The sequence below is a fragment of the Tachypleus tridentatus genome, chromosome 11, assembly GCF_004210375.1.
Source record: "Tachypleus tridentatus isolate NWPU-2018 chromosome 11, ASM421037v1, whole genome shotgun sequence".
NCBI classification, from domain to species: Eukaryota; Metazoa; Arthropoda; class Merostomata; order Xiphosura; family Limulidae; genus Tachypleus; species Tachypleus tridentatus.
In genome coordinates this window covers 44,183,966-44,210,747 of record NC_134835.1, presented here as the reverse complement: position 1 = coordinate 44,210,747, position 26,782 = coordinate 44,183,966, and the positions used below count along the sequence as shown (strand labels likewise).

At 32.0% G+C, this 26,782-nt stretch overlaps 1 protein-coding gene across 4 annotated transcripts in view; it reads left to right on the top strand.

The window, feature by feature from the left end:
• The window catches only part of LOC143232059 (WD repeat-containing protein 37-like), a 59,769-nt gene extending 33,229 nt beyond the window's left edge, over window positions 1-26,540 (top strand). For all 4 annotated transcript variants that reach the window (XM_076467090.1, XM_076467086.1, XM_076467087.1 and 1 more), the window contains 7 exons: window positions 4,435-4,616; window positions 9,834-9,891; window positions 13,570-13,752; window positions 14,778-14,916; window positions 20,873-21,007; window positions 21,493-21,604; window positions 22,923-26,540. In XM_076467090.1, coding sequence (XP_076323205.1) covers window positions 4,435-4,616; window positions 9,834-9,891; window positions 13,570-13,752; window positions 14,778-14,916; window positions 20,873-21,007; window positions 21,493-21,604; window positions 22,923-23,081 — 968 coding nt within the window. In that variant the 3' untranslated portion in view covers window positions 23,082-26,540. The remainder of the gene's footprint in view (window positions 1-4,434; window positions 4,617-9,833; window positions 9,892-13,569; window positions 13,753-14,777; window positions 14,917-20,872; window positions 21,008-21,492; window positions 21,605-22,922) is intronic.
• Window positions 26,541-26,782: the final 242 nt, after the last annotated feature.

Sequence of the window (26,782 nt, the reverse complement as noted above, 5' to 3'; positions counted from 1 at the left end):
TCCTCGTTTTGACATTTACATCACCACGTGCACCTGCCACCATCAAGGCAGGTTATCTATATTGTATGGTACGGCTGTACATTCCAGACCTTCTCCGATGTTTCCAATGTCAGAGGTTTGGCCACTCAAAGACATCATGTCGTGGTTCCCTGACATATGCTTGTTGTGGTGGCAAGGACCACAATGCCTGTGAGTGTGACACTGACCCACATTGTGTCAACTGCAATGGTTCTCACCCTTCCTACTTTCGTTCTTGCCCAGAATGGTTGGAGGAAAAAGAGGTGCAGCGTTTGAAAACGACTCATAACCATCAGTTATCCTGAGGCTCGAAAATTGCTGTCCACCACTTCATCTCGGACTAATGCTGCTGCACTTCATTTCCATAACTACAGTGGGAGTGCAGACAGATCTCTCTGTGCTTCCAAGAGAATCGTTTTTAAAACAAATGAAATGCCTTTTGACCTCCATGGTTAAAAAGGTTGATGCATCAACTTCTACACCCATCTCTGTTCCTCCCATACATTCCAACAAACACCAAGATTCACATCTTTTAGTTTCAAATACAGGCATTTCTTCAGATACATCTTTTTTCCCACCCTAAGATGCAAAACCATCATTTGTTCATGTTCTCAGTCACTGGAATCCCCTTACAACAACAAAGACCTGCCCAATCATCCCAGGGCAGGATCCATGGAGGTCAGTAGACCTCCTCCGAATAAGGACAGTAAGGAAAAAGACGTGTTCATAAACGGAAGGGTTTTCCAGCCACTTCGCCTACCCATCATTAAAAATGGCCACCTTGATACAATTGAACTGTCAAGGTTTACTTTCTAATCTGGATGACATCAAAACACTGATTGCTTCCTACCATCCTGTATGTCTTTCCTAACAAGAAATATTTCTGAAACCTGCCGATACAGTCACCTTTCAGCAGTTTTCTCTGAACAGAAATGACAGGCTGTGTGATGGACGAGTACATGGAGGTGTAGCACTGTTGGTTGTTCAGCATGTGCCCACCCTGTCTTTGTCTCTCCACACACCCTTGGAGGCCGTAGCCATCTGTGTTTCCTTGGGTCATACCATCACTGTTTGTTCTTTCTACCTGTCCCCTTGAGAGACATATGATCAATCAAACCTTGATGCTCTTGTTGAACAGTTGCTGTCTCCCTTTCTAATCCTGGGGGACTTTAATGGACATCATCCCCTCTGGGGAAGTGCTTTTATTGATAGGAGGGGTCACTCTGTAGAGTGTATGCTCTCTGATCACAATCTTTCTCTTTTCAAAACTGGTTTCTCCACTTATTTTCATGCACTTAGTCAGTCCTTTTCTGCTTTTGATCTCTCGGTTTGCTCCCCTTCATTATTCTCCCATTTTTCATGGAGTGTTGACAATAATCTACTAGGAAGTGATCATTTTCCTATACTTTTGAGAGAGACTGGCTGTGGTTTATGCCACCCTACACACGTGCCCCGGTGGAGGCTTGATCAGACAGACTGATCCACTTTCACTGCTCTCACGGAACTTGATCCTGCCATCGTGAGTCAGCCATCAATAGACGACTGTGTGGCAGCGGTAACTAACTGTATTATACAAGCAACTGCTCAGTGTATTCCTAAAAACCTCGACACGTTTTCCACGATATCCTCGTCCATGGTGGAATCCTGTCTGCCACATGGCACAGAAGGCTCAAACACGGGCCTGGGATACTTTCCGTAGATATCCCACACTTTTGAACCACATCACTTTCCAACGGGCCCATGCACATGCTAGGTGGGTAAGACGTCAAAGCCAGAAGGAATCTTGGATTAAGTTCACAACTAGCATATCATCTACCACTAGTTTGAAACTGGTCATATGGGACAGGATTCTAAAGGTCAGTGGGCACTACAATTCTGTCCCTCTCTTGATTTTACTCTCTGATGGCCAAGAGGTAGCTGATGTCCAGAGCATTGCCGATACTCTAGGTGAAAGCTTTTGCCAGGTATCTAGCACTTCTGCTTGTTCCTCCACCTTCTTGGCCATCAAGACTCGGGCAGAGCATTCACCTCTTTCCTTTCGAACTGACTGTCTCTTTGTGTGCTCTGCCATGGTTTGTTGCGGTTCAGTGGTTGCATGCAGAATACCCTCTACAGCTTCTGTGTTCACTACTGAACTGTATGCCATATCTCTTGCCCTGGATCATATTGAAGCTAAGCAGTACTCCAACTGCACAATTTATACTGACTCATTTAGTTCTCTTCTGGCCCTAGAATCGCTTCACATTGGCTCACACCCTGTTCTCGCTGATATTCAAAACCAACTGGCCCATTTCTCAATAACATCTACTTCTATTCAGTTTTTCTGGATACCAGGCCATGTTGGTATTCGTGGAAACGAGCTTGCAGACACGGCAGCTAAATCTATCTGCTCTGGCACTATCACCACTGTGCCTATTCTGTACATGGACTATGGTCCTGTATTCAAGTCTCAGCTCTGTGCCAACTGGCAGTCCACTTGCAGTGAGCAATGCGACAACAAGCTTTTGCAAATAAAACCCTGTATTGGGCTTTGGCTGTCAAGCTTCTGTAAGGTTTGGAAGGAGGAAGTTGTTCTAAATAGACTATGCATTGGTTACAGTTTTTTAACTCATTGCTTTCTTTTATCTTTAACTGATGCACCAGTGTATAGTTTGTGTAACACTCAAATCATTGTATGCCACATTTTACTTTCTTGCCATCGTTTAAGACTCTTAACGATGGCACTATTTTAAACATGTTCTGTCCCAGGGTTTGTCCGTAACATTGGACAGTGTTATTGGTGACGGTGACACTGCCCACCTTGATAAGGTTTTTAGATTTTTAATGGCCATTAATCTTTTTAATCTCATTTAAGTGTTTGATATATATTCATTACACCTTTTCAATTGTGATTCTCTTTTAAGAGTCTCAGTCTCTCTAGTTCAATTTGAAATTAGAAAATGGCCAGCACATTAAATAACTCAAACCTCAACACTAGGCTGCTGTTTGAACTATCCGTTTGAACTACCCGTTAGTTGTCCTGGCAAGTTGTTATTACAATTTTGCTGCATGTCTTTTAACACTTTTATTACTTTACCTTTTGGTACTGGCCATAATGACACATAACCCATAACCAGGACTGGAAAGACCAACTTCAGGTGATTGACTGTGGTTTTTGTACTTACCTGTTAGTCTTTCTGGCAAGTTATGATCATTACCATTATGCTACAGAAAGTCCTTTACAACATTGGTTTTATGCCATTTTATGTTTTTAATTGCTGTTTTGTTTTTATCTTCATTTCCTTTTATGAATTTTACTACATTTACTTTATTTTTACCTTTTTACTGGACGTTTGGCTCATTATTATTACGATTTTGCTACACATCTTTCAAAACTTTTATTACTTTACCTTTTGATAATGGCTGTTATGACACATACCCTGGAACCAGGACTGGAAAGGCCAACTTCAGGTGACTGACAGTGGTTCTTGTACTTAGCTGTTAGTCTTCCTGGTGGGTTATGATCATTACCATTATACTAGAAAAAGTCCTTTACTACTTCTCTTACTCTGCTTTCTCTCTTAACATTGTAAACTAGGTGTCAACATTGGTTTTATGTTTTTCTGTTTTTCAATGCTGTTTTGTTTTACCTTCATTTCCTTTTATGTATTTTACTACATTTAATTTATTTTTTCCTTTTTTACCAGATGTTTGGTGCAGGTTGCCTAGCTGCTTTGTGCCATAAAACACTAAATCAACCAACCAACCAAACTCAGTTGCTTTCCTTACTGTTTTAGATAATGTACTAATTTCAAAATGCTTATTTTACAGGTGTATTTTTTATTCTATTTGCAATTAACATTTTCTTAACTTATTTCTCTCTATCTATTTACCAATCTGACAACAATTAACAATAAAATCCTTAGAACAGTTCTAAGGTTTCTTTACTTACATGGATATCACAAGTATATCTTGTATTACCACCAGATATTCACTGCATTAGTTTTTTTTTCAATACTGCAGCATTCAAATGTTTCTTTTTTTAAACAACAGAAGCCGTTTAGTGTGACAGTTTTGTGTTTTCTAAGATTTAAGTTTATTTAAAGCTGTTTTGAGCATTTCCAAGGAATGAGTTGCTTTTCTTAGTTTCTGGCAGTTTAATACTTATCTTAAAATATTACATGTAATTTTTTCAATGTGCAAAAATAATTTCAGCCTATCATAAATGTAATTAAATCATACTTAAGTAAATTTCAGTGATATGCTACATGTATGTTCTTTTAGTGAAATTAAAATTTTTATTTTTTCTTAACTTTGAAGTGATGGAACATTGTGAATAACACACACACACACACACACACACACACACACACACACACACACATATATATATATGTATGTATGTATATTTATAATTCTTATTTCTATTGAATCCAGATCACACAGCTAGACTATGGTCAATTCAGACAGGAGCTTGTTTGCTTCAATATCAGGGTCACTCTGGATCAGTGAATTCTGCTCGATTCCATCCAACGCAAGACCTAGTGGTTACTGCCTCTGGAGATCAGAGTGCTCACATTTGGAGAGCTGCAGTCCCTAACATTGCTGGAGAACAAACAGTAAGACATGTAATTCATCTTAAAAAGTGAATTAAATGATTTTATAATTTCTGCTTTCACTAAATCCAGTACATTAATAACAGGAACATAAAACCTATAGAAAAACATTTTTTTCCGTTTTTTACATAATATAGTAAATAGCTGCAGAAAATCTAAGCATATTTATAGATTTTTTTACACCTTCATAAAGTGTTAATAGAATTTATTGCTGATTTACTCACTTCTGTTCTCCTGATTGTCTTAAGAGTTCTCAGGTTGCTTTACTAACAAATCTTACCTTTCACATAGATGACTTCAGTAAAAACTACTACTTTCTTAAAACATCTTTCAGTTAAATGTAATGTAATTTCTGGATAAATATTAAGGTGATTATTTGTATAATTTTGCTTTTGATCCTTATTAATTTTATTAATCTAGCACTTTCTGTAATACTTGAGTTAATACTAAATTTGCTCCAGTGATTCATGTACTATTTGTCATTTTGTTTAATTCACTCAGTAATCTGTTGAGCACAAATAACTTGATTAAGTAATAATTATAGTTGAAGATTACAAGTAGTATTGTGTTAAATATTACAAAAGACCTTTTAAGTTTTTGTGACATATTTCTTAATAATTTAAAATATAAACAGAAGAAATTTCAACAATAAAAAAAAAAGTGAATAGATATTCCACAGATGACAACAGCAGCATTAAACTGTAATTGGAAAATCTGCACTAAATTTTAGGTTGAATAGTTGGATGTCTGTTTAAATCCTCATCTTAACCCTATGCATACAGGCAAGGGATGCATGTAATGGCTGTTTTAAAGTGTTACATATATCATATTTAATCAGATTTCCATATTATCAAGGTAAGTCAGTAAGCTTGGCATTAAAACAGGTTATAATTCAGTCTTGTATTATCTTATTTTTAATTTCTTAATTTTAAAGAAATGTTTTTAAATCTCAATTTTCACTTCTCTCTGTCAAATGACCTTTCATCCTCTGACTTCTTATTTATAGATTTTCTGTCTTTTCTTGTATTAGTTTTATTCAGTGTCCAACTAAATATAACCTCTTTCCATTGATGGTAACATGTTTGAACAATATGCTATACTGTGATGTCACTATTTATTCCACTCGCATGACACACCTCTCCATAAAACCTACAGAGAAACTTTTTTTATTTATTTAATAAAATTTATTACATAATATAGTAAATAGTTGCAGAAAATCTATAAGTATATTTATAGATTTTTTACACCTTCATAAAGTGTTAATAGAATTTATTGTTGTAAAAAATTATTACTGATTTACTCATATTTTAAGTTACTTTAGCTTAATGCTCATTTAAAAGTTCTAGAAGGTATGCAAATACAGCACGAAAACTGTAAAATAAACATTTATTCTTACTGACTCAGTAAAGGGTTTGTAAGTTTGCAGAAATAATCTTTAATAAAAAAAATATTGGAAATTAGCTTTTTTCAGTACAACAAAATTATAAGACTAGTTTTGTTAAAATTTGCCAAATTCTTGGAAGATACATCTATTACATTCAGAGTTATCGTATGTTATTTCATAACTACATGGTAGTTATAAGATTGGTCAAACTGACCAACCCGTATCATATGCATAAGGTTTGTATCCAATTTTGTTTGTATGAAAAAAAAAAAAAAAAAGGAAATTGTAAATTTTATTATCTAATAATCTCTCTGGTAAATCATTGAAAATTATCAAAAATGAGCAAAAACTAATTATAAATTTATTACTGTATTTTTCTTTTCACCTTCAAATGATTGTTGATCAGTACTGTTGAGTCCTTGTGTTACAACAACAAAAAAACTCAGATAATTTATGAAGAAATAAAAGTTGCTACTTAGTTGTAACCTATAGGATGGAAGGGCACTTCTGTTTGTAGTATACCTTCATTAAAATATCTAATTGAGTAATTTCAACAGCCAGAAAAAAGTGATACAAAGAGCAGAAAGATTTTACAGATGATGACCAATTGTTACTGGTGTTATTTTTAAATTCCTTTCTTATTGTGCTGTATTATGTATATTATAATTTTGATATTTTGTGTTATTTAAGTTTAAAATACTTTTTCTGAGAGAATATTTCAAAAATATTTAAACTACAGTTTTCATGTCACATGATCCACATGCTTTTAAAAATCTTGACTTTAACAGCTACCTGAGCTGAAAGTGTACAGGAGTTTCTTCTACATACACTACATTTATTTGACTTAATTGATATGTGGGATCTAAAGTCATACAACTGTATTTACTTTCCAATCTTTGATTGTTGCTACACCTGCCTATTGCACTTTGCTTTCAGGTCTACATATTGTTAGTTGACACAAGTGTATATAGTTATTAAAAAGAGCCCAGTTTACACTACTTGAATAATGATTAATTTGAAATTGACATGCAGTTTTTCTTACTTTGTAGATGTAACTGCCTTCCTTATTATTGTAGTATAAGTATAACACTTATGGTGTTTTGTTACCTACATATGCTCTAGTTAGAGGGACGGTTAAGTTGTAATTAGGTCTTACATATTTTAATTAAATTTGTACCATGTGTGTTTTACAAATTATATTTGAATGATTTAATAATTTTTATAAATTTAACTTGTCACCTGGATTTTAAATGGTTGCAAACAAGATGGCGTGTATTAAGGCATCTTGTTTCAGCAACATGTCTGTGGGGATTTTGCTCCAATATGTTTGTAAGCCCCTCAGGTATCAGTTAACACATGGGAATAAAAGTTAATAGAAGTGAAATTATGCACATAAGAAAAACATCACTGTTCTCATGGATTTACGTACAGTTGAAAGATATGTACGTTTTCATTTGTTAATTTTAAATATTTTATTGCATTGCATGTTGATGATAATAGATAGTTAGTGATAAATTATACAAAATGGAAAATGAAATATAAATATTTACCTTAAACTTTGATATTTGTTTGAGGTTCTAGAAATGAATTGTGAAATCTGTAAGCTAAAAAAATAGTATTTTTATTCTTCATTTAAATACAGCTTTCAGGTGAACTATTCAAAGTGTTAATGCAAATAACTACAGTAAATAACAAAATGTTTATTATAAGTAGTATAAAAACCAAAATTAAATGGTTTATTGTTCTAAAACTACATATCCAGTAGTTTTATTTTTAGAATGAAATATGACGAGAACAATATACATATTAAAAATTAATAACTGGTAGTCATAGGGTTACAGAATCAAGTTGTAATTGCTGTGATTTTTTAGCTAGTGTAATTTAAAACAGTTATTAATTGAAGTAATAAAAAGCTGAAGTAATCTTACTTTTCTAGAGAATAAAAACTAGGTATTATTCAATAAGATTAAAATTAAAATTAGTCATTTGAAATAAGTACTTAATATTGTTAATTATTCATATAATTTTGGAATTACAAAACCTTTTTTACAGAATATCTGAAAATAATGAAACTGTGAACCCAACCAGAAGGAAAGTAATTTTTGAATTATAAAATAGGATATAAATGGTGCATTTACTGAGATAGGTTGATAATAAAAATATAGGCGTGCTTCTAAGCTTTTCGATCTAAGCGATAGTTCGTGAGTATCAGTTAGTAGGCCTAAGTATAGATGCAAGTATCGTGGCAACAAGATTACTCTGTGACTGCATGCTTACAGCTTTCAGGTTCACATAATCAGAGATTACCAATTTGCAAATTGAACAGTTTACATAAGTGGTTACAAAATCATCATCCCCCCCCCCTCATCAGGTGTAAGAAATCTATGCCCCAGTGGATAATGACACTTCAGGCAGTGTATGTATACAATTGAATGTACAGATTGCAAAAACTGTTATATTGGTGAGACAAACAGACAGTTTTCTACTTGCTTCTGGGAACATTCAAAATATCTATCTTGAGTTTGAGTACATCTGTATGAATTCATTCTTTTGATTCTTCTTGGGTAAAAATTATCAACAGAAATAAAAAAAATCATATTAATAAGAAAAATATAACCCTATTTTTAATTAATACAAAGGTATTCATATGTTTATTTTAATCAATCATTTCTCTCTCTTGTATATAGAATGAATTACAGTACTTAAGACTTTGGTATAAAAGTTTTTATATATTCATCAGTTTGATAGTTTGTTGATAGATTATTAAGATTTAAATTGCTTAATCACGTTTGTAGATTACTATTGTTATAGATTCTCATGTAATTCCTTTTTTTCTTTTTTAAATTAAATTCTGTTAGACTCAGTTCTTGTATCTCACCTGATGATTCATGGAAAACCTGTTGAAATATTATGAATAAAATAAAAGTTATTTTCTACAACCAACAAAAACTTACATGAGTTGCACATAGCATTTATACCATATCTTTATGTGGCTATACACTACAAATAAACACTGTTGACACATTTCTTTCAAGGAAGCGTGGACTTAAACTCTGACTACTGTTTTTTGGGTTATTTATAGGTGAGTTTGAATATGCTTCATAGCCACTTTTCACTAAAACCTTTTCAAGCTTTGCTTGTTCTCTTGGTGATCTTGCTTTGATCCCACACCAGCCAGTTCTTAACCAGCAAACTCCAACTATTCCAGATGGCCTTTTTATACTTAATGTTTCTTTTTTGTGTGTTATCAGCTCTGCAAATTTTGTAGGAGATGGAGAAAAAAAGTTTGTATATACTGTTTTTGGGGGAGAGGCTAAGCATTGTTTGAACTGTTATTTCTTTACTTTTCCAGTGATGTTTTTGTCTTACTGAACAAATGAATGCAAATCATTTGGTCTGGAATAAGGGTTATGTTTTCATATCATTTTATTAGAGTTATGGTTGTGCCATGGGGCAGTCACTATTTTTGCTTCAGTATTAGAAAGACAATAGCTACAGTAAATGTATGGCTACATTTTCTCATGGTTATCTTCTCCTGTCCAGTTCCATCACTGGCTGCAGATTCAAATGATATATGCTGTGATTTTACTGTAAAAAGTCCTTGAAGACTTTTAAGTAGTATGTATAAATAATTTTCTTTGGGTATCAAAGAAGATGATGCTCTGCAAAGGGTGCTAAGGCCATTTGTTTTTTATTTTTTATACATGAAGCCTTAGGAATATTTTAAGCTTTTTAATATGCTGATAGAAAAATGAAAGTTTTTGAATTAAAAGCCTTTTATTCCATTCACTTTAAAGGGTTAATGAGTAAAATTAAAATGTTTCATCTGTTTACAGAAGTATTCTTCTGAGGAGGAAGTTGAGTTGTCTGAAAAAGAAGATCATGGACAGGAAGGTAGTAATGACCTGTTTAAAAGACAAATTATTTTAGATTTGACTAACATAATTATTTTAAGATTAACTTAATTGGTAATCTATCTTGTTCTTAATCCGTATGATGAGTTAAATCCAAAATGCTGTGCATTTAAACCCTTTATCTTGAAAGTTCCTTTTCTGAAACATTTTAGATAGGATTTTATATCAGAATTTATCACATACACTTGGTACATGTGTGTGAAGAAGACACTAAGTTCTGTATTTAAACAATATAAATATCAGTTATTTGTTTCATTATGAAAATAATTTATTTATGGGTTATGAGCCCTATTTATTTTATTACTCAACAAGTTTCAACCCTCTGAATTGTGGTCATCGTCAGATGTGATACTTTTAGTTCTGTTGATAAATTTATTTAACAAAAAATGTACTCATTAACATGTAAATATAAATAAAAAGGAAAATGTTGGATATCAGTATGTTCCTCAAAGCCAATGATGTGATAATTGTGAGACAACAGAGATGAAGTTATTACAAGCATTCCAGTGAACTGATAAAAACCTATTAAAACCAATAATTTTAACCAGTCTGAAGTATATATATGTTTGTGTGTGTGTTGTTAGACATTTAATCTCAAACCAGTGAAATGCTAAAACTTCTCACCTTTATGATATATGTGTACTAAAATTTATTACAGACCTAATACAGTGATCAATTTCTAAGTTCTACTTAGCATATAGTTTATATTATCACACCACTAACACATATTAATTTTACCATTTCAGATTATTTTACTAAACCTTTTCTTGGCATGCATTATTTATTTTGGCAAATGATGTTTTACAATGGTATTGTGAATACTCTCTTGTCCCAGTGGGATTTCATATCTGTATTTACAGCTTATAATTAATTAATGTTTATTTTTTAATTTTTTCAAACTGCCAAATGAAAAAAATTGAAAGATAGCACATTGAAAGACTGTTTTACAGAGTCACTGGCATTCTCACTATAACTTCAATAATTGGTGAAGTCATCCAAAATTGACATGCTGTTTAATGTATATAGTTTAAAAACATGGGTATGTTGTGCAGGCAAAGGGTTGTTTCCAGTTGAAGAAACATTCTGTTAGAGCAAAACAAGTACACAATGTGCGTCTTGCCTAGAGCAACAGTCAAACCAAATTGATTTCATCTCTTTTGACAGTGTTTCCTGTAAAGATAGATTTAAATGCTACCTGCCTCAGTTTCCTCTGCCCACTGTGTTTCATTTTCTCAGTTAAATCCAGGACACTATAGTCAGTTTGCTCAGTTATGTCCTGCAGAGACTTCCTCTTGATTCTTTGCCCACACAGATTTTGATACAGTCCATTTTGAGGGTCCAAGAACAAGCAAGTGCTAAAAGTTAAAGCAGAAATAAAGATACCAAAAGCTGACCAATACACTTGGGTGAGGCCACCATTGTATAACTGAAGCAGCAAATGAGCCTTCCAGTCTCTACTACAGTGAAACAGCTGCACTAGTCTACAGTTACGACAAAAAGTGTTTGTACCCCTTTGACCAAGCAGATAATGACGGAGACTGCACTAAATTGCTGGTTAAATTTCAATAATTATGAACCCAGTGTGTAGTTCTGGAATGGTATAATGTAGCTTATTCGCTAGACTAAACAAAATTTTTACAGGAATATCAGTTTTTTTCACACATTCTGAAATGTACAAACACTTTCTGGTCCTCCTATTTTTGGTTATTTGTTTATAAACAGCAGTTTATTTGTTGTTTATTTTACATAAAAATTTATGTAGATGTGTGTTAGTATGATATTTATAATATACCATACGTCTATTAGCATAATCATGATACTTTTTAAGTTATGAGCAAAAAACTACTCGGGACGCAGAGGTACGAACACTTTCTGTCGTAACTGTAAGTCAGATTCCTCAAGAACCTTTACTGAGAATGTCTCAGCTGCCATTCGCTCAACACTTCCTAAACTGTTTTCTTTTCAATGCTTTTTGAGTATTTTATTTGATGAATCTTATGTAAACTAGGAAATAAAAGAGAATACTAGATGAAGTAATGATGAGTTTAGACTTAGGAAACAATAAATATCTTGCAGCCCTTTCCTCAAAACATTTGATGTATGTGGGAGAGACTGAAGAGTTACTTTTTGATCTTGCACTATTCGTTCAAGTTGTCAGTGGTGAAAAGAAAATGTTACAAGTAGTGTGGTTGGAAAATTGGCTGTAACATTAAAATGAATAAACGTTTTTAAAGGTCCCACCCAACTTATTTGACAAACAATGGATTGGGAGGGAGATCTATTGTTATATAGGGGTTATGGTTGCGTACCTCTTGCCAAATGGTTATGTAATAATTTGCAATAATTTTTAAACCCATTTATATCAGTTAAAAGGTATGTAAATAATATCAAAGACCAGTAATAATTTACAGCACAGTTAACCATCACTTGCTGATTTACTTATTAATATTTCATAAGTATGGGTGAAACCCATTGTATTGGGTCAGGAGATAAAAAAGTGGCTTAATTACTGTGAATATCATGTGTATACTATATCCCACAGAGGGTCGTGGGGACAGTTGCTCCCCCTTGTTTCTCTTAATCCCATTTAAGCTCATAAGTTCATTACAGAGTATAACTGTTTAAAAAATATAAAAGTATCTAAACAGCTGACATGTTAGTACATTGTAGGAAATTCAGATAATGATGTTAACAATTTAGAAATACGTGTAATTTTAATGCAAATGCTGTGAGGTTTTTAATTTCTTTCAAAATTTTAAAAATGTTATTTCTTTTGATATGTTTAGATTGTAACTACAAAACTGGCATGCATTTTAAGATCTTAGCTTCAAAGTAGGAGGTATAAAATGAAAAGTCTACTTTATCACACAAACAAACTTCTGTACATTGTTTACCAGCTTATAAGTTAAATTTTTATGCCCAGTTGAAATAATTTTGTTTAATTTTTCATGCAATTGTTATACAATTCTTTGTTCTTGTTACACTTAGCAAGGTCAGACCCTTGCATTATTAAAAACATCACTCATAGTGTTTAATTAGCAAGACTTTGACTATTCTCACCTCATTGGCATGTGTAAACTGGATTGTACCTAACACTATATTTTCTGATACGTAACGAGAGAATACATTTTTGTACATTTCCATGGGAAATATTACAGCTAAGAAACATACATATTTGTGCTTTGTTATTGAGCAACTCCACATTGACTGTGACTTCTACATTCTGGTTAAATTTGACATATAAATCTTTTATATGTTTTGAAATAACATAGCATAGAGCTACTTCATGTCTGAACTATATCTGAGGGTCTGTGAACAATTCCATCATCTTTCTCTCTTCCTTGAGGTTTTTCCCATTTCTGAAGGTTACACATATTAAAGTATAACTCATATAGCTTGTTTATAACATTCTTTTTATAGTGATTAATATTTGAACTGGGTAGTTTGAAATGTTGCCGTGTGCCCATTTACAAGTAGATAAGTTTGATTAGCAGGATGAATGTATCTATATATGTGAGTATCATGTTATAAGTTTACATACATGATTAAAATTGAATCTGATGGAAATTTATGTATTCGTAATTGCTATCAAAGTTTTTTGACATTTTTTGTAGCCAAATATCACCTTATCAAATTTTAACATTTTTTTGAAAATCAGATGCTGATGTTCCAGTCAATTCTACAGTTATCAAGAATGCTCTTCTAGAACTGCATGGGCATACAGGAGTTGTAATTTCAGCTGATTGGCTGGCTGGTGGTGATCACATCACCACTGCTTCTTGGGACAGAACTGCTAATGTTTTTGATGCCCAGACTGGTGAACTAGTAAACCAGTTGGTTGGTAAGAACTTAATAAAACTTTTGATAATTTCTGGTAACCATAATTTAAGTTTATTTTTTTTGTACAGTATTTTGTGTGAATTTATCAGTTTGTTAATTACCAGATTTTATTATTAATTTTTTTGTTCTTTGTTATGATAACTACTCTTTTAAATTTTTTTTTTTAATTTGGTTTTATATTGGGTTCTTGCAAATAGAGGTTGTCTAATAGATAGTGTGTCTTCACTACTGTATGGGTCATTTTTCTATAGGTACTTTTTACTAGGATATATTTTTATATCCTATAATTTAATTTGAACTATAGTGTTGTATTTCTGTTTTGTTTTCATGGCTATGTTGTTTACAATTTTAAAAAATCATTTACTTTAGAGAGGTGCAGTTATGTGATATCATTGTTTGCTCATAGGTGTCAAAGTGAACACAATCATTGTATTATGTTCCTAAATATATATAAATTTGGATATATATATATATATATATATATATAAATATATAAATGTTGTATATATGTTAAATATATATCAGTTTATAACAGAGTGATTGAGTACAAGAGTTCTAATTTGTGGAAGAGAGAAGATGTTAATTCCCAAGAAAAGATGAACTAAATGTCACACTTGGGTTTGTCAGAAAGTGATTTCAATATTATACTCAAGTCTCAGTGAACATTATACATATCTTGTAAAAACAAATAAACTTAAAAATCATGTATAAATTTCAAGACATGAAGAACTTGGTGACCATATAATATTTGTATCAAGTCATTGTAAATAATATTTTTTCCTCAAAAGTGAACATTATTGCTCAGTAGTATTTCAACAATGTATCTCTGTTACCATGAAAAATCATTTGATAAGTTAAACCTAACATTGTATTCTGTTTTTGTGTCAACAGTAGGTTCCATATAATTTGTAAATAATAAGGTTGTTTATGAGCATCATCAAGAGTGATATTATATAAAGTGCTTGATGAATATTGTTTATATTATCATATGTGTCAGTTATAAACATAACTAACCTTTATAAACAGGTCATGATCAAGATCTGACAAATATTAGTGCTCACCCTACTCAAAAGCTTCTAGTAACCTCATCTAAAGACACAACATTTCGTCTTTGGGATTTCAGGGAAGCCATCCATTCTGTAAGCGTATTTCAGGGACATACAGAGTAAGCCATCTTATCTGGTTCATTTTGCCAGATTCTTTCTTCTACATTTGGGGATTTAAAGATTCTAACACTTGTTCTGTCCACTGAAACATGACTAGTCTCAGAGGTTACTTGTGTTTTGTTGCAAATATTTGGTTTACTGTTTAAAAAAAATTACTTACATTAATGACGTGTAATTAAAAATAGTATTGGTTATTTTAACTGAATAGAATATATCACATGTGGATACACATTTCATATTTCAGCAATTTTCATATACTCACATATTTTTTTATATAAACAGGAAATCTTAAAATCTTTGTAGAAATTTCATTGATTCTCATATTTTTTATCACAGAAGTGGTTGTCTGTTAAATATATAGTGTTACAAAAGCATATACTCAATGGGTACTTTTGTGTGTAAAGTGAAAAGTCTTAACAATACAATCTACTGTAAATTGCACAATTTTTGAGATAATTTTTTGAAGATTGTCCATAGTTTTTTAAATTTGGATGCATTTCTTTATTTTTAGATCATTTTTAAAATTTTCAAATCAAAGTTTGCAATGAGGCTTTCCCATTGCAGACAAATAGAACACTTCACAGAGTGATTAATATATATTTTAAATATGTAAACAGTACTTGCCAACAGTTGTTAACATAATAAAGTAGGATAGCCCATCAGGATGAAGCTAAAGACAAGTACATTTATGTATTCCCTTTCAATCTTGACCAGTCACATATGAGACTAAAGAAATATGTTAATTTTAAATATCATGTAGTAGACAAAAGGTAAAGAATGTGTTTAACTTTGCCCCATTTTTCTGAAAACAGTTACAGTTGAAGACCTGGGTGCAATGCAACTCTAGATGTTTTCATACTTATAGTTTACTGTTAAGACATAATTATGTCATATTCAGTTAGATAGGATCTGTGAAAGAAAGAAAAGGAATTACCTCTGCACTTACAGGGTTTTTTTTCTATGTGTTCAAACTTTTTTTTTTTTTGTGTGTTACTGTTAATCATGCTTGGAACTACCATATGGATACTAATAAGAATATGTGCAAACAAATTTAAGGTAGTTCTGTTAACATTGGCAGTTTATTAAGAATTATAATAAATTCATATACAGGTAATTATGTTATTGAAAGTAGTAGTAGATTACTTTATTTCTAAATCAAGCATTTTATTGTGCATCTGTTGAGAAGTGACAAGGTGAACACAGCAACATTAAGCTTTTCTGTTTCACATTGACTATACATACACATTTTTGTGGAGTAAGTTGTTTCACTAATTAATAATAGCTGCTAAACAAATTCAGAATTTCAGGACCATGAAGAATAAAGTTTACTTAACTTGTTTCTAATAGCCAAAGCTTTTAAGACTGGTCGGTAGTGAATGTTCAGTGGTGTTTGTTCTAGTTATATCATTCAGTATTTTGAAGCATGAACATATCTTTTATTGGATTTGTGATTTCTAATGTGGTGAGGCAATATTTGCATCTTTTAATCCTTTTACAATGGGCTCAGTATAAAATACACAAGTTCATATATGACTTTGTACACACTAAGTATTTATAGTGTGACATCTAATGCTGTATGTGTATTTTCACAAAATTTGATAGACTTTTAATAATAAATCCTTATCTTTTGTACTCTCCCAAAAGTATTTTTTAATTAAGCATTTCTACTAAAGATTTCTTTGTAGAAATACCAAGTATGTTTTGGTACTAGTTTGAGTTCAAAATAATTTTCAAGTTATGATTAAAAACTGTTCTTCACCCCAGAAGTCTCAAATGTTATTTGTTTAATCTTTAAACCTTCTAAATACATTTCAAATATTTGTTTTCATTAAAACTTTATATTTTTTCTGTTGTTTTCTCAACTCTAATTATATGGAATCTGTCAATTTGACTGACCTTGTAATTACCTTAAAAATTATTCTTTTTTCATTCTTGAATAAATAAAGATTATAATATCTGTCTTGGCTGTGTTTTAGTAGACTAGTATTTTGTTAAATACAGTCACATTATTATTATTATTATTTACAAACAAGTTCTTAAACTTTTTTAAATATAGAATAGTAAATAAGAAGTAAACCAAACAATTATCTTTTCCAATTATGATCTTTGTACTTGGTTTCTGCTTCTCATAGTTTGATAAGCCTTAAGAAATTTTGCATGTAGAGGGTGTGAAAAGAAATAATTTTTTAATGTTATATATGTATATATTTTAAAGTGAACTTAGAAATATGTGTAACAGTGCAACATCTTGTATTGAACAGTACAATAAATAAAACAAATGGGGGAAAAAAGGAAGGTTTTGTTTGAAAGGGCTTCATGGTGGGTGAGGTCAGTGGACTCTGAACTGTTCTCTTTCTCGTGGTTTCTAACACCTCTCACCCACTCACTGCTATTGTTAAACAACCCTTTATTGGTAAGTGACTACACTTGGAAGGCTGTAATACTCAGTTCAATGTTTCTAACACCTCTCACCCTCACTCAAAAGTCCCTGCTATTGTTAAACAACTTGTTGTCGTCCTTGTATTGAACAGAAATTGAAATTAAGATCTAGAGACATTCTTGTTGAAACATCAAAACCAGAACACACCAACTTCTCTTGATGTCTAAGACCTTTGGGGATTTGTCTGTTCTTGTTACTCTCTAAGTGACTACACTTGGAAGGCTGTAATACTCAGTTCAATGTTAAAGTTATATGCCTATCTTCAGGAAAGACTTACAATTGATCATATATGTATATGCATGTTCTTTTAGGTCAGTTGCCATCTCCCATTCTTCTCTTGGGTGATTTTAATGGATGTAGCCCTGTCTTGGTTGCTGTCGACATTGATGAAAGGAATTGTTCTGTGGAGCTTAATCTTAGATCATAAATTTCTCTCTCTATTCAGTAGTAGTCATTTTACTTACTTTCTTGCACCTAGTCAGTCTTTACTGCTATAGATCTCTCTATCTGCTAACTCTCACTCTATTCTAATTTTTCTTGGAGAGTGAAGAGTGGTGGTGATCATTATCTCATCATCTTGCAGGACGTGGTGCAGGTTGGGTGGCATTGATCATGGTGAAAGAGTACCAGTCAGACCGGTTTAACTATCAGAACTTGATTCTGCCGTTATCTGTCTGCCATCTATTGACAATTGTGTAGGTGCAGTGACTGACTGTATAGTTGAGGCAGCTACTCATTCTATCCCTTTGATCTTGGCACATTTTCCATTACAGTCATCCATGGTGGAGTCCAGCCTGCCAGGAAGGTTAAAAAACGTGCCTGGAAGTCTTTCCAATGGTATTCCTCTTTTTCTAACCACATCATTTATCAGTGGGTCGATGCCCACAATAAGCAGGTCACGTATCAAAATCAGAAGGATATTGGATTAAGTTCACTTCCACCATCTCTAGTCTCACCAACTCCAGTGTTTTGTGGGAGGAGATTTGGAAGGTCAGTGAATTGTATACCTACTAACCCCTTTTCAATCTTCCACACTAATGGCTGGGAAGTTGACAATGTCCTTGACATTGCTAAAAACCTTGGGAAGAGTTTTTCTTATCTTTTCAACTCTTCTGCCTTGTCCTTAGCATTCTTAGCCATCAAGATTTAGGCCAAGAGATTGCCACTTTTTTTTCAGGAGATGGGTGTTTCTGACTACAGTTACCTGTTCACCATAGTGGAACTGCAGATTGCTCTTCATCAATCTGACAGTGTATTAGTCAGACCCAACAAATTTCATTATAAGATGCTGTGCCATTTATCTGCTGCCTCTCTTTCAGGAGAATGTCTTTTCTACTACTTGGCACCAGATAATTATACTATCTTTTTTTTAAACCTGGGAAGAATCCCAAGATTCCAACAACTGTCAACCTATTGCTTTGACAAGCCATCTATGTAAAGTTTTAGAGAGAATGGTCAATGCTCATCTCATTTGGTTTTTACAATCAAATTACCTCCTCTCACGAGTTCTGACAACAGCTCTTTACCAAGGACCACCTGATTCAACTTAAAACATTGGTCAGGGAAGTCTTTCTTAAAGGAAAAGATCTAGTTTCTGTTTTCTTCAATCTTGAAAAAGTGTGTGACACAACATTGAGGTATGGAATTTTATGTTACCTCAACTTCTACAGGTTGCATTATCATTTGTCTGTTTTTATTCAGAATTTTTCACTTTACAGGCAATTCCATGTCTGTGTGGATTCTAAACTCAGGGCTATGTATTGAGTGTTGTACATAAGGTTTATCAGGTGGTAGCTTGAGACTGTTCTCAATTGTCTCGTGCATTGGACAGTTGCACGTGGTTTTTCTGTTTCTTCATCAAAAAATATTTGCATGTACTTTTATGCTAGTTGGAATTGCATACTAATCCAGAGTTTTGGCTCGGTGATGGTGTTTTTTCCATGGTACCAGAAACAAAATTCTTGGGACTTGTTTTGGAGTGCAAGCTGATTTTTTACCTTGCACATAAAGCATATTCATATCATCTGTACCAGGACACTGAACATCATTCTTCTTTTTTCCACCTTTTGTGGAGCTATCCAGTGTTTTATGCTACAGATCTATCATGCCCTTATAAGATCAAAACTTAATTACAAATCTCTGGTCTATGGTTCAGCCAAGCCTTTGGAACATAGAATGCTGAACCTCATTCACCATCAAGGGCTCCAACTCTGCATGGGGGCATTCTGCACTTTGCTGGTCCATAGTTTGTACACAGCTTTCCATGAACCACATCTACATCTTTGATGTTTGCAACTCTCCCTGCAGTATACTGCTAAACTATGTTCCCTGCCACAGCTCACCCCACCCGGGATTATGTTTTCTGTCCTCAGTGAGCTGTTTTATTCAATAAAAGATGATCCATTATTCTACCTTTTTGGTGTCTGGGTGCACATGACCAACTTGAGTCTGGTACTGGATGACATTTCCAAGTCTAGTGTTTGACCAATTGCTCCATGGCATATTACCATTCTCACATGTGATCTTTCTCTGAGTCACCTAACAAAGGTAGATACTCTAAACTGGATGTACTTCTTTCTCTTTCCTGAACATCTCTTGAACCATCCCTTCACAGCTATTTATATGGATGGTGTGAAGTCAGGTGCCCCTGTGGGCTCTGCCATGATTTGTCATGGTTCAGTGGTTATGCACAGACTCTTCTTTATGGTTTATGTATCCACTGCCAAGTTGTATGCTATATCTCTTGCCCTGGATCATATAGCAGCTAACCAGTAATTTGACTGGTACTGTTTATATATACTTACTTAACTGCCTGCAGGCCCTGTAATTGTTTCTCCTTAACATTTTGAACCACCTGGCCAAATTGTTTTTTTATTGGTTTGTATCTGTTTTTTCTGGATACTGGGCCATGTTGGCATTTGGGGAAACAAGCTTGCTGACACCTCAGCTAAGTCTGTTTGCTCCTGTGATCAAGACTCCATTTTGTGTCAGTTGAATGTTGGCTTGTGAGTGAAGAACATTCCATCAAGGTTTTCTGCATCAAACCTGGTATTTCTTTGGCCACCTAGTTTTTGCAGGGATCATAAGGAGAAAGTTGTCCTGACAAGGCATTACATTAGTCACAGACTTTTAACCCATCATTTTCCTTTATCCATCACAGTAGCCCACATTTGCCTGGTCTAAGTCCTGTGTTTTACTGATGTTGTCCTCTATGATTCTAAGTGCATAATACAGCATGAGAAAAACTATCCCTTTTTAATCTGGGCTTCTTACAACAGTTGTCTGACCACTTTCTCTAACTGGAAGAAACTTTCATTTTTAATTTTTGTTTTTATAACTATGTCTAAAGATTAATTAGTTTGTTTGTCATTCAGATTTTACTCTAACTTTCAAAATTCTCTAAACATGTGAATTTACGTTTTATATTTAAAAAAATGAATACTGTAACATGAAAAAAAAACATATCTCACTCTTATTTTGCTTGTAATTTATTTAATATTTTATTTTCCATTAAGGTCAGTAACTACTGCTACTTTCACAAGTGGAGACAAAGTTGTATCTGGTAGTGATGACAGGACTGTAAAAGTATGGGATCTAAAGAACATGAGATCACCTTTAACAACAATACGATTAGATTCTCCTGTTAATAGGTAATATAATCAGCAAGAATAATGTTGTAGTATTTTTTGTGTGTAAGTTAATCATTCAAAATTATCTTTTATTGAGTAATTTTAAGTGTAAAATACGTGTAATTACATTTTTTTTTTCCTTTTTAAACTTTCAAAGATACTTCAATATTTACTTTCCAGTAGCATATTTGACATAATAAATAAGCTTTATAGCTTCTTATGTCAAATATTCTGAAAGATTTTCAGCCTTTGATAGCAATGGCAGAAAAAGTAATTCAAACTATGTTTTTGTATAAAAACAGTATTTACTAAAGATAAAAGAGCATTTAGTGTGGAATTTTAGATTTGTGTAAAGCTTTTTTTGTGTATGTGTGAGTTCCTAAAAAGCTATAATCACTAAAGCACACGTAAACTAAGATGTTGCTAAGTTTAGTATAATTTTTTTTTATTCTAATGTACTGCTTGAGAACACAGTTTTATTCTTCAATCTGCAATTGCTGATTCAGGTTAGCTGTGTCAAGCCAACATGTAATCGCTATTCCTCATGATAACCGTCACGTTCATCTTTATGATGTAACAGGTGCTCGCATATCTCGTCTTCCTCGTGGAAACAGACAAGTAAGTTGTAAATTATATGTTACATGCATACACTTAACCTTGGCAATATAATATGAATTTACCAGATCTGTATCAAATGGCAGTCTGTTTTGTCAATTTTTATGTAAATAATACATTGTAAAATTGTTCTGTTTGGTCAAAAGGGGTATATTGAAGTACTGTACATGTTTATTATAGGCTATAATCATGATGTCATAGGTTAAGTGTCAATAATTTTAGAGTAAATTTCTGTTGGGTGCCAAGCATGACCTAGTGATTTGCATACTCAGTTAATCTGAGGGTCTAAAGTTCATGTCTCATAGCAGTAAAATCATGTTTTACATTTTGGAGCCATGAATGTCACTGTTTGATTAGAGTTGATGGTTGCTGTTGACTAAGTTGGTCTATCAGCTCAAGCTTAGGGGTGGATTGTGCAGATAACCCTTCTGTAACTTGATACAAATTTCAAAACAAACAAATCAATTAACATGAAGCATGTTAAGCATTTTAGTTTCTAGGATGGAAAAACCTGAGGCTAAATTTCTATGTAATATATAAAATCAAATAGAATTTTTATATAATATGGTTTATGTTAAGACTAGATTGGCTGTCTAATTTCACTTTTCAGCTAACCCTTGTGTTAGGAGACAGTTGTATTTAAGATCATAATAATTTATCACAGAATATATTAATATAGTTGCAAAAACTAGCAAAAAAAATAAAAACAGATGAAAACTAAAAAGATTAATTCAAAGTATATTAAAGCACTGATGTAAAGGTGTGTTAAGTACAATGTTCTTTTGATCTATTTTCATTGATATTTACTTTTTTTTTTAATGGACACCAGACTAGCTGATAATAAATTCTTAAACATAAATGTTAAACCATAAAATTTTAAAGTTCAACTTAAAATGAGTTTGTGATTGCATTAGAATCATTTGGGTGACCATGGGTCAGTTTTGATGGTCATAGGAATTTAAGTTTAATGTTACCAAAATTGCTGAACATGGCATTACAATTTTATATTCATTACCTCTTTAATTTTCTAATATGGCCTGATGTGAACCTTGTTATGGACAGTGTACTGGACTGCTACTACTAAGTCAGTTTACTTAGACATATATATGTTTGATATCATTAAAAAAAATTAATACACAACACTGGTAGTTTAATATGAAGTTGGCTGTAAAGCTTACAATTTTATAACATAATAAAATTGCTTTTTAAAACCCTTGATAACATTTCATAATTGATTTGATAATAGTATTTATTATAAAGTACTATTTATTAATGTTTGTTTAAAACATTTAAGATTTTAAAATTATTCTTTCCATGCTAGGGACATAGGCGAATGGTATGCTCAGTGGCTTGGGCAGACGAGCAACCTCAGTTACGTTCTAATCTCTTCACCTGTGGCTTTGACAGAATGACCTTAGGCTGGCACGTCACATTACCAACTAAAAATGATTCTAAACCAAGTGTTTTGAAGCCTAACTAACATAATTACAACAAATTATGTTGGTAGTGCAGAAATGTAATGAATGTATCTTGAAGAAATAAGTTACACTTGATAATTAATGCTAGTCGCATACATTTTGCCTGAACATTTGATGTGGACAGAAATATGTTGTCAGTGAATGTGTTACTGGACTTCATTGTTAGTTTTATATTGTTCAGGCTGACCAGTTATTTTATTGTCATGTTAAATGAATAGAATAGAGTAGATCGTTACTTAATGATAATGCATAACGATAGCACAAACTTCATGTCAGCTTTAACTGTTATTCCTATATTAGATTAGCTAGAAGTCTTTCAACTTATTGAAATTTTAGTTGGAAATAACTAGTATTTCTTAGATATCTTAATTAGTAACCAATAGTTACTGTTTATAGTTTTTGTTTTAATGTGTGTGATAATTTTCATAGCATTTAAAACTAAAAGATGTAAGACTATTTCTATAGACCATTGATGTCTTTTTAAAGTATGGATTATATATATTCTTAGTTAAGAAATATTACAGTCATTGAGAGTCATCTGGATAAATGGAAATTAAAGTGAGATTGTTTTTACTGGTTATGGACCATCTATGGCTACTTTTAGTGTTTTTTTCCTATGGTTAAAAAACATCATTGGAGGAGCCATAGATGGTCCATAACTTAAAGGTGCCATTGACATGATCAATGAACTTATGAAACTGGGTATTTTTCTATTTTAAATTGAGAATACCATGAATCATTTGTTATTTTTTCTTAGTTCTTAAATACTTACAAACAAAGATGAATTAAGATTAATTTATTATACTGGATACTCGTTGGTCAATCACTGTCATTACATATTGTAACAGTTGTTAGATATTATTTTATTTTTTGCAAAATTGTGATGTAACTGAGAACTTGATAAGAGTACTGCTGTAAAACATACTTCTTTTTGTTAATAGTGGTATCTTCAACAAACATGATTTCTAGATCTTAGTGAGGTGAATAATGTTGTACATGTAATGATTTACTTTACAAATGTGATATATTGGTTTAAAATGTTTTTTTTTTTCACAAACATTGTGAAGTTTCTTACTTCACTTAAATTTTTGAGCTTTAAATGAACTCTTTTCTTTTTAACCTTTAAAAAAATATAATTCAACTACACACTGAAAAAATAAGCCACTGTATTACAGATTTGAGCATAATGAGTAGCTCTTTGTTTTTTACAGTTTGCAAGTAAATTACCTACCAAGAAAATGTCTATTTATTCTATCTTCCAGTTTCAATATACATTTTATTAAATTTGAAAGTTTTGTGACATTGTAGCAATAATAGATGGGCTTAATAGTGAGTGAATGTAGCTAACCATAACCAAATTCAGTGAATCTGTCAAAAATGAAGGGTTAATATGATATCAGATATACTCTATGGAATTATCAGTAAATAAATTTATAAGTCAACAGAAAAAAAAACGTTTTTGAAGAATTTATTGGCCAACTATACTCTGTCATCTTGAACAGTAGTTTGCAGTTTAGTTATGATGAATTTAATTAATAGATTAAAATGATACCACACATTTTATTAATACTTAAATATAAATTTTAACTAAATGAGGTGAACCATAAGGTAGTCTTAGCATGCATCTGTTTTGGAATTTAGAAGGAAAACATTGTTTAATTAATATTGTGTACACTATTATTTTGCTATGGATGTGATTAAGGAAAGAGGAAAAATTATTTCCTTGAATTAAATTACTTTGTTGTAGCAGCTATGTAGAATTTTAGTTTTAACTTGTGGCGAGTCTGGCATAGCAATTTAAGACAGTAAGAGAAACAGAGAATGAGCCAATTATTAACAATAATCTCTAGTTAAGAGTATAAAAATTGAGAATAATATAGGACATTTAGTCATTAAAGTGGAGAACACACAAAGTTGTGTTAGAGTTGTGATGTTGTTATGGGGTGCATCACTGTTTAAAACAGTATTTCTGTTAACAGTAATACTTCATATTTTGTCAGTTAGAAAGAAGGTAGCACATATCATACTTATTCAACGGGTCTTTTTTTTTCAAAATAAAACAGTAAAATAAGTTAAGTGGCAAATTGTAATATTTTTGGCCATACCTCTGAGGTTAGATGCTTGACCAGTTACACATTAGTTATATCCAACAGTTGTCTAAATATTATGAAAGATGTCTTATGAGGCTATAAACCTCAGTGTTTGCATTACCATGTGTTTATGTTGTGTATTGATATTTTATTATAAATAATGTTCTGTGAAAGTAAACATTAAAATCATTTATTGAAATGTACTTTTTTTAAAATATATTATGAATCCATTAGGTGATGTATAATAATTATATTTGACTACTGTTCTTCTGTTGATGGTTTCAGGTATTTGTTGACATATGCATTTTGTTTTATGCCACAGACATGGACTTTACTTATTTTGGAACAATTAGTATTACCGTAATTGTTGTTATCCTTCATAATATTGTTTGTGCTTGTTATTATTTATTAAAACTTTCAAAAGAAATAATATAAGATTAAAAATGTTTCTTATTGTGTGGTGGTCAGGTGAAAAATATTAATCTTGTATTTCTCCAATATTTGTTATTCTTAATAATTTGTATTATGTTTAGATACCTAATCTGAAATCACTAGAGTCATTTATAATACAAATATGTCTACTTTTATCAAAGTTTTGAAAATCTGTAAGGATCTGTGGAGAGGGAAATACCTGCAAATTTTTTTTAATTGTAACATTTTCTTTTCCTTTTTCCTTATGTGTAATCTGAAACGATACTGTAAAAACTAATATTGTTTTTTACCTCTACTACTTACTGAAGTTGAGGTAGAAATAAATATTCGTTTTTGATTTTTTTTTAAACATAGTCTGCTCTATAGGCTTTACGTTTGTCACAGATGTTTACAACAAGTTTTTATTAATTTAACTTAAACAAATTTTCAAGAATTTTTTACATAAAGTAACTTCATCTTTGGCACTGAGGTTTTAACAGGCCTTTACAAATTTATTAGTAAGTTGATTCATTTGAAAAAACTGAAATAAAATTGGAGTGATAAGTACACATTTAAATATTTGAAAACAAGGCTAAACAACTGGGTTAGAGGTGCTAATTTTATGTTCCAAAATCAGTTGTCTAGTTTTGAATAATGGAATAATTATATGTAATGTTTCAGTAAATAACGAAGTTTTGACTTATTTTCAAAACTTAAAATAAAAATAAAAATGGTTGTTTAGTTTTCAAAATGTGACAGACAGTTGTTGGTTATGTCATTTGGACCTAAAACCTAAAACACATAAATTTGTACTTAATGGAAATAAATTAATTTATGTAACTTAGTCTTGTATAAAATGTTTATGCCAAATGTTTATAGGTGGTGATTTTACATTATATCTTTAAGAAATTGTAGACTTCCACAGTTGTGTTACAGACATTAAATTTAATGAAACTTAAATTTTCACTTGTAGCTGTGTCAACATTTTTTTTGGTTAACATTCTTTGATTAAAAAATGTGAAATATTCTGATATTCAATTTTTAAAATACTAGCTTATGTAATTTTGCAATTAAATTCTACCAAAATTATAAATTTTAAATACCAATAATGGTTGAAGCCCTAATCAAATTGTCATTTAATTTATCATTTAATGATGTAGTTATTTCTGGCTTAACATTTCAGTGTTCAAAACAAAATAAGA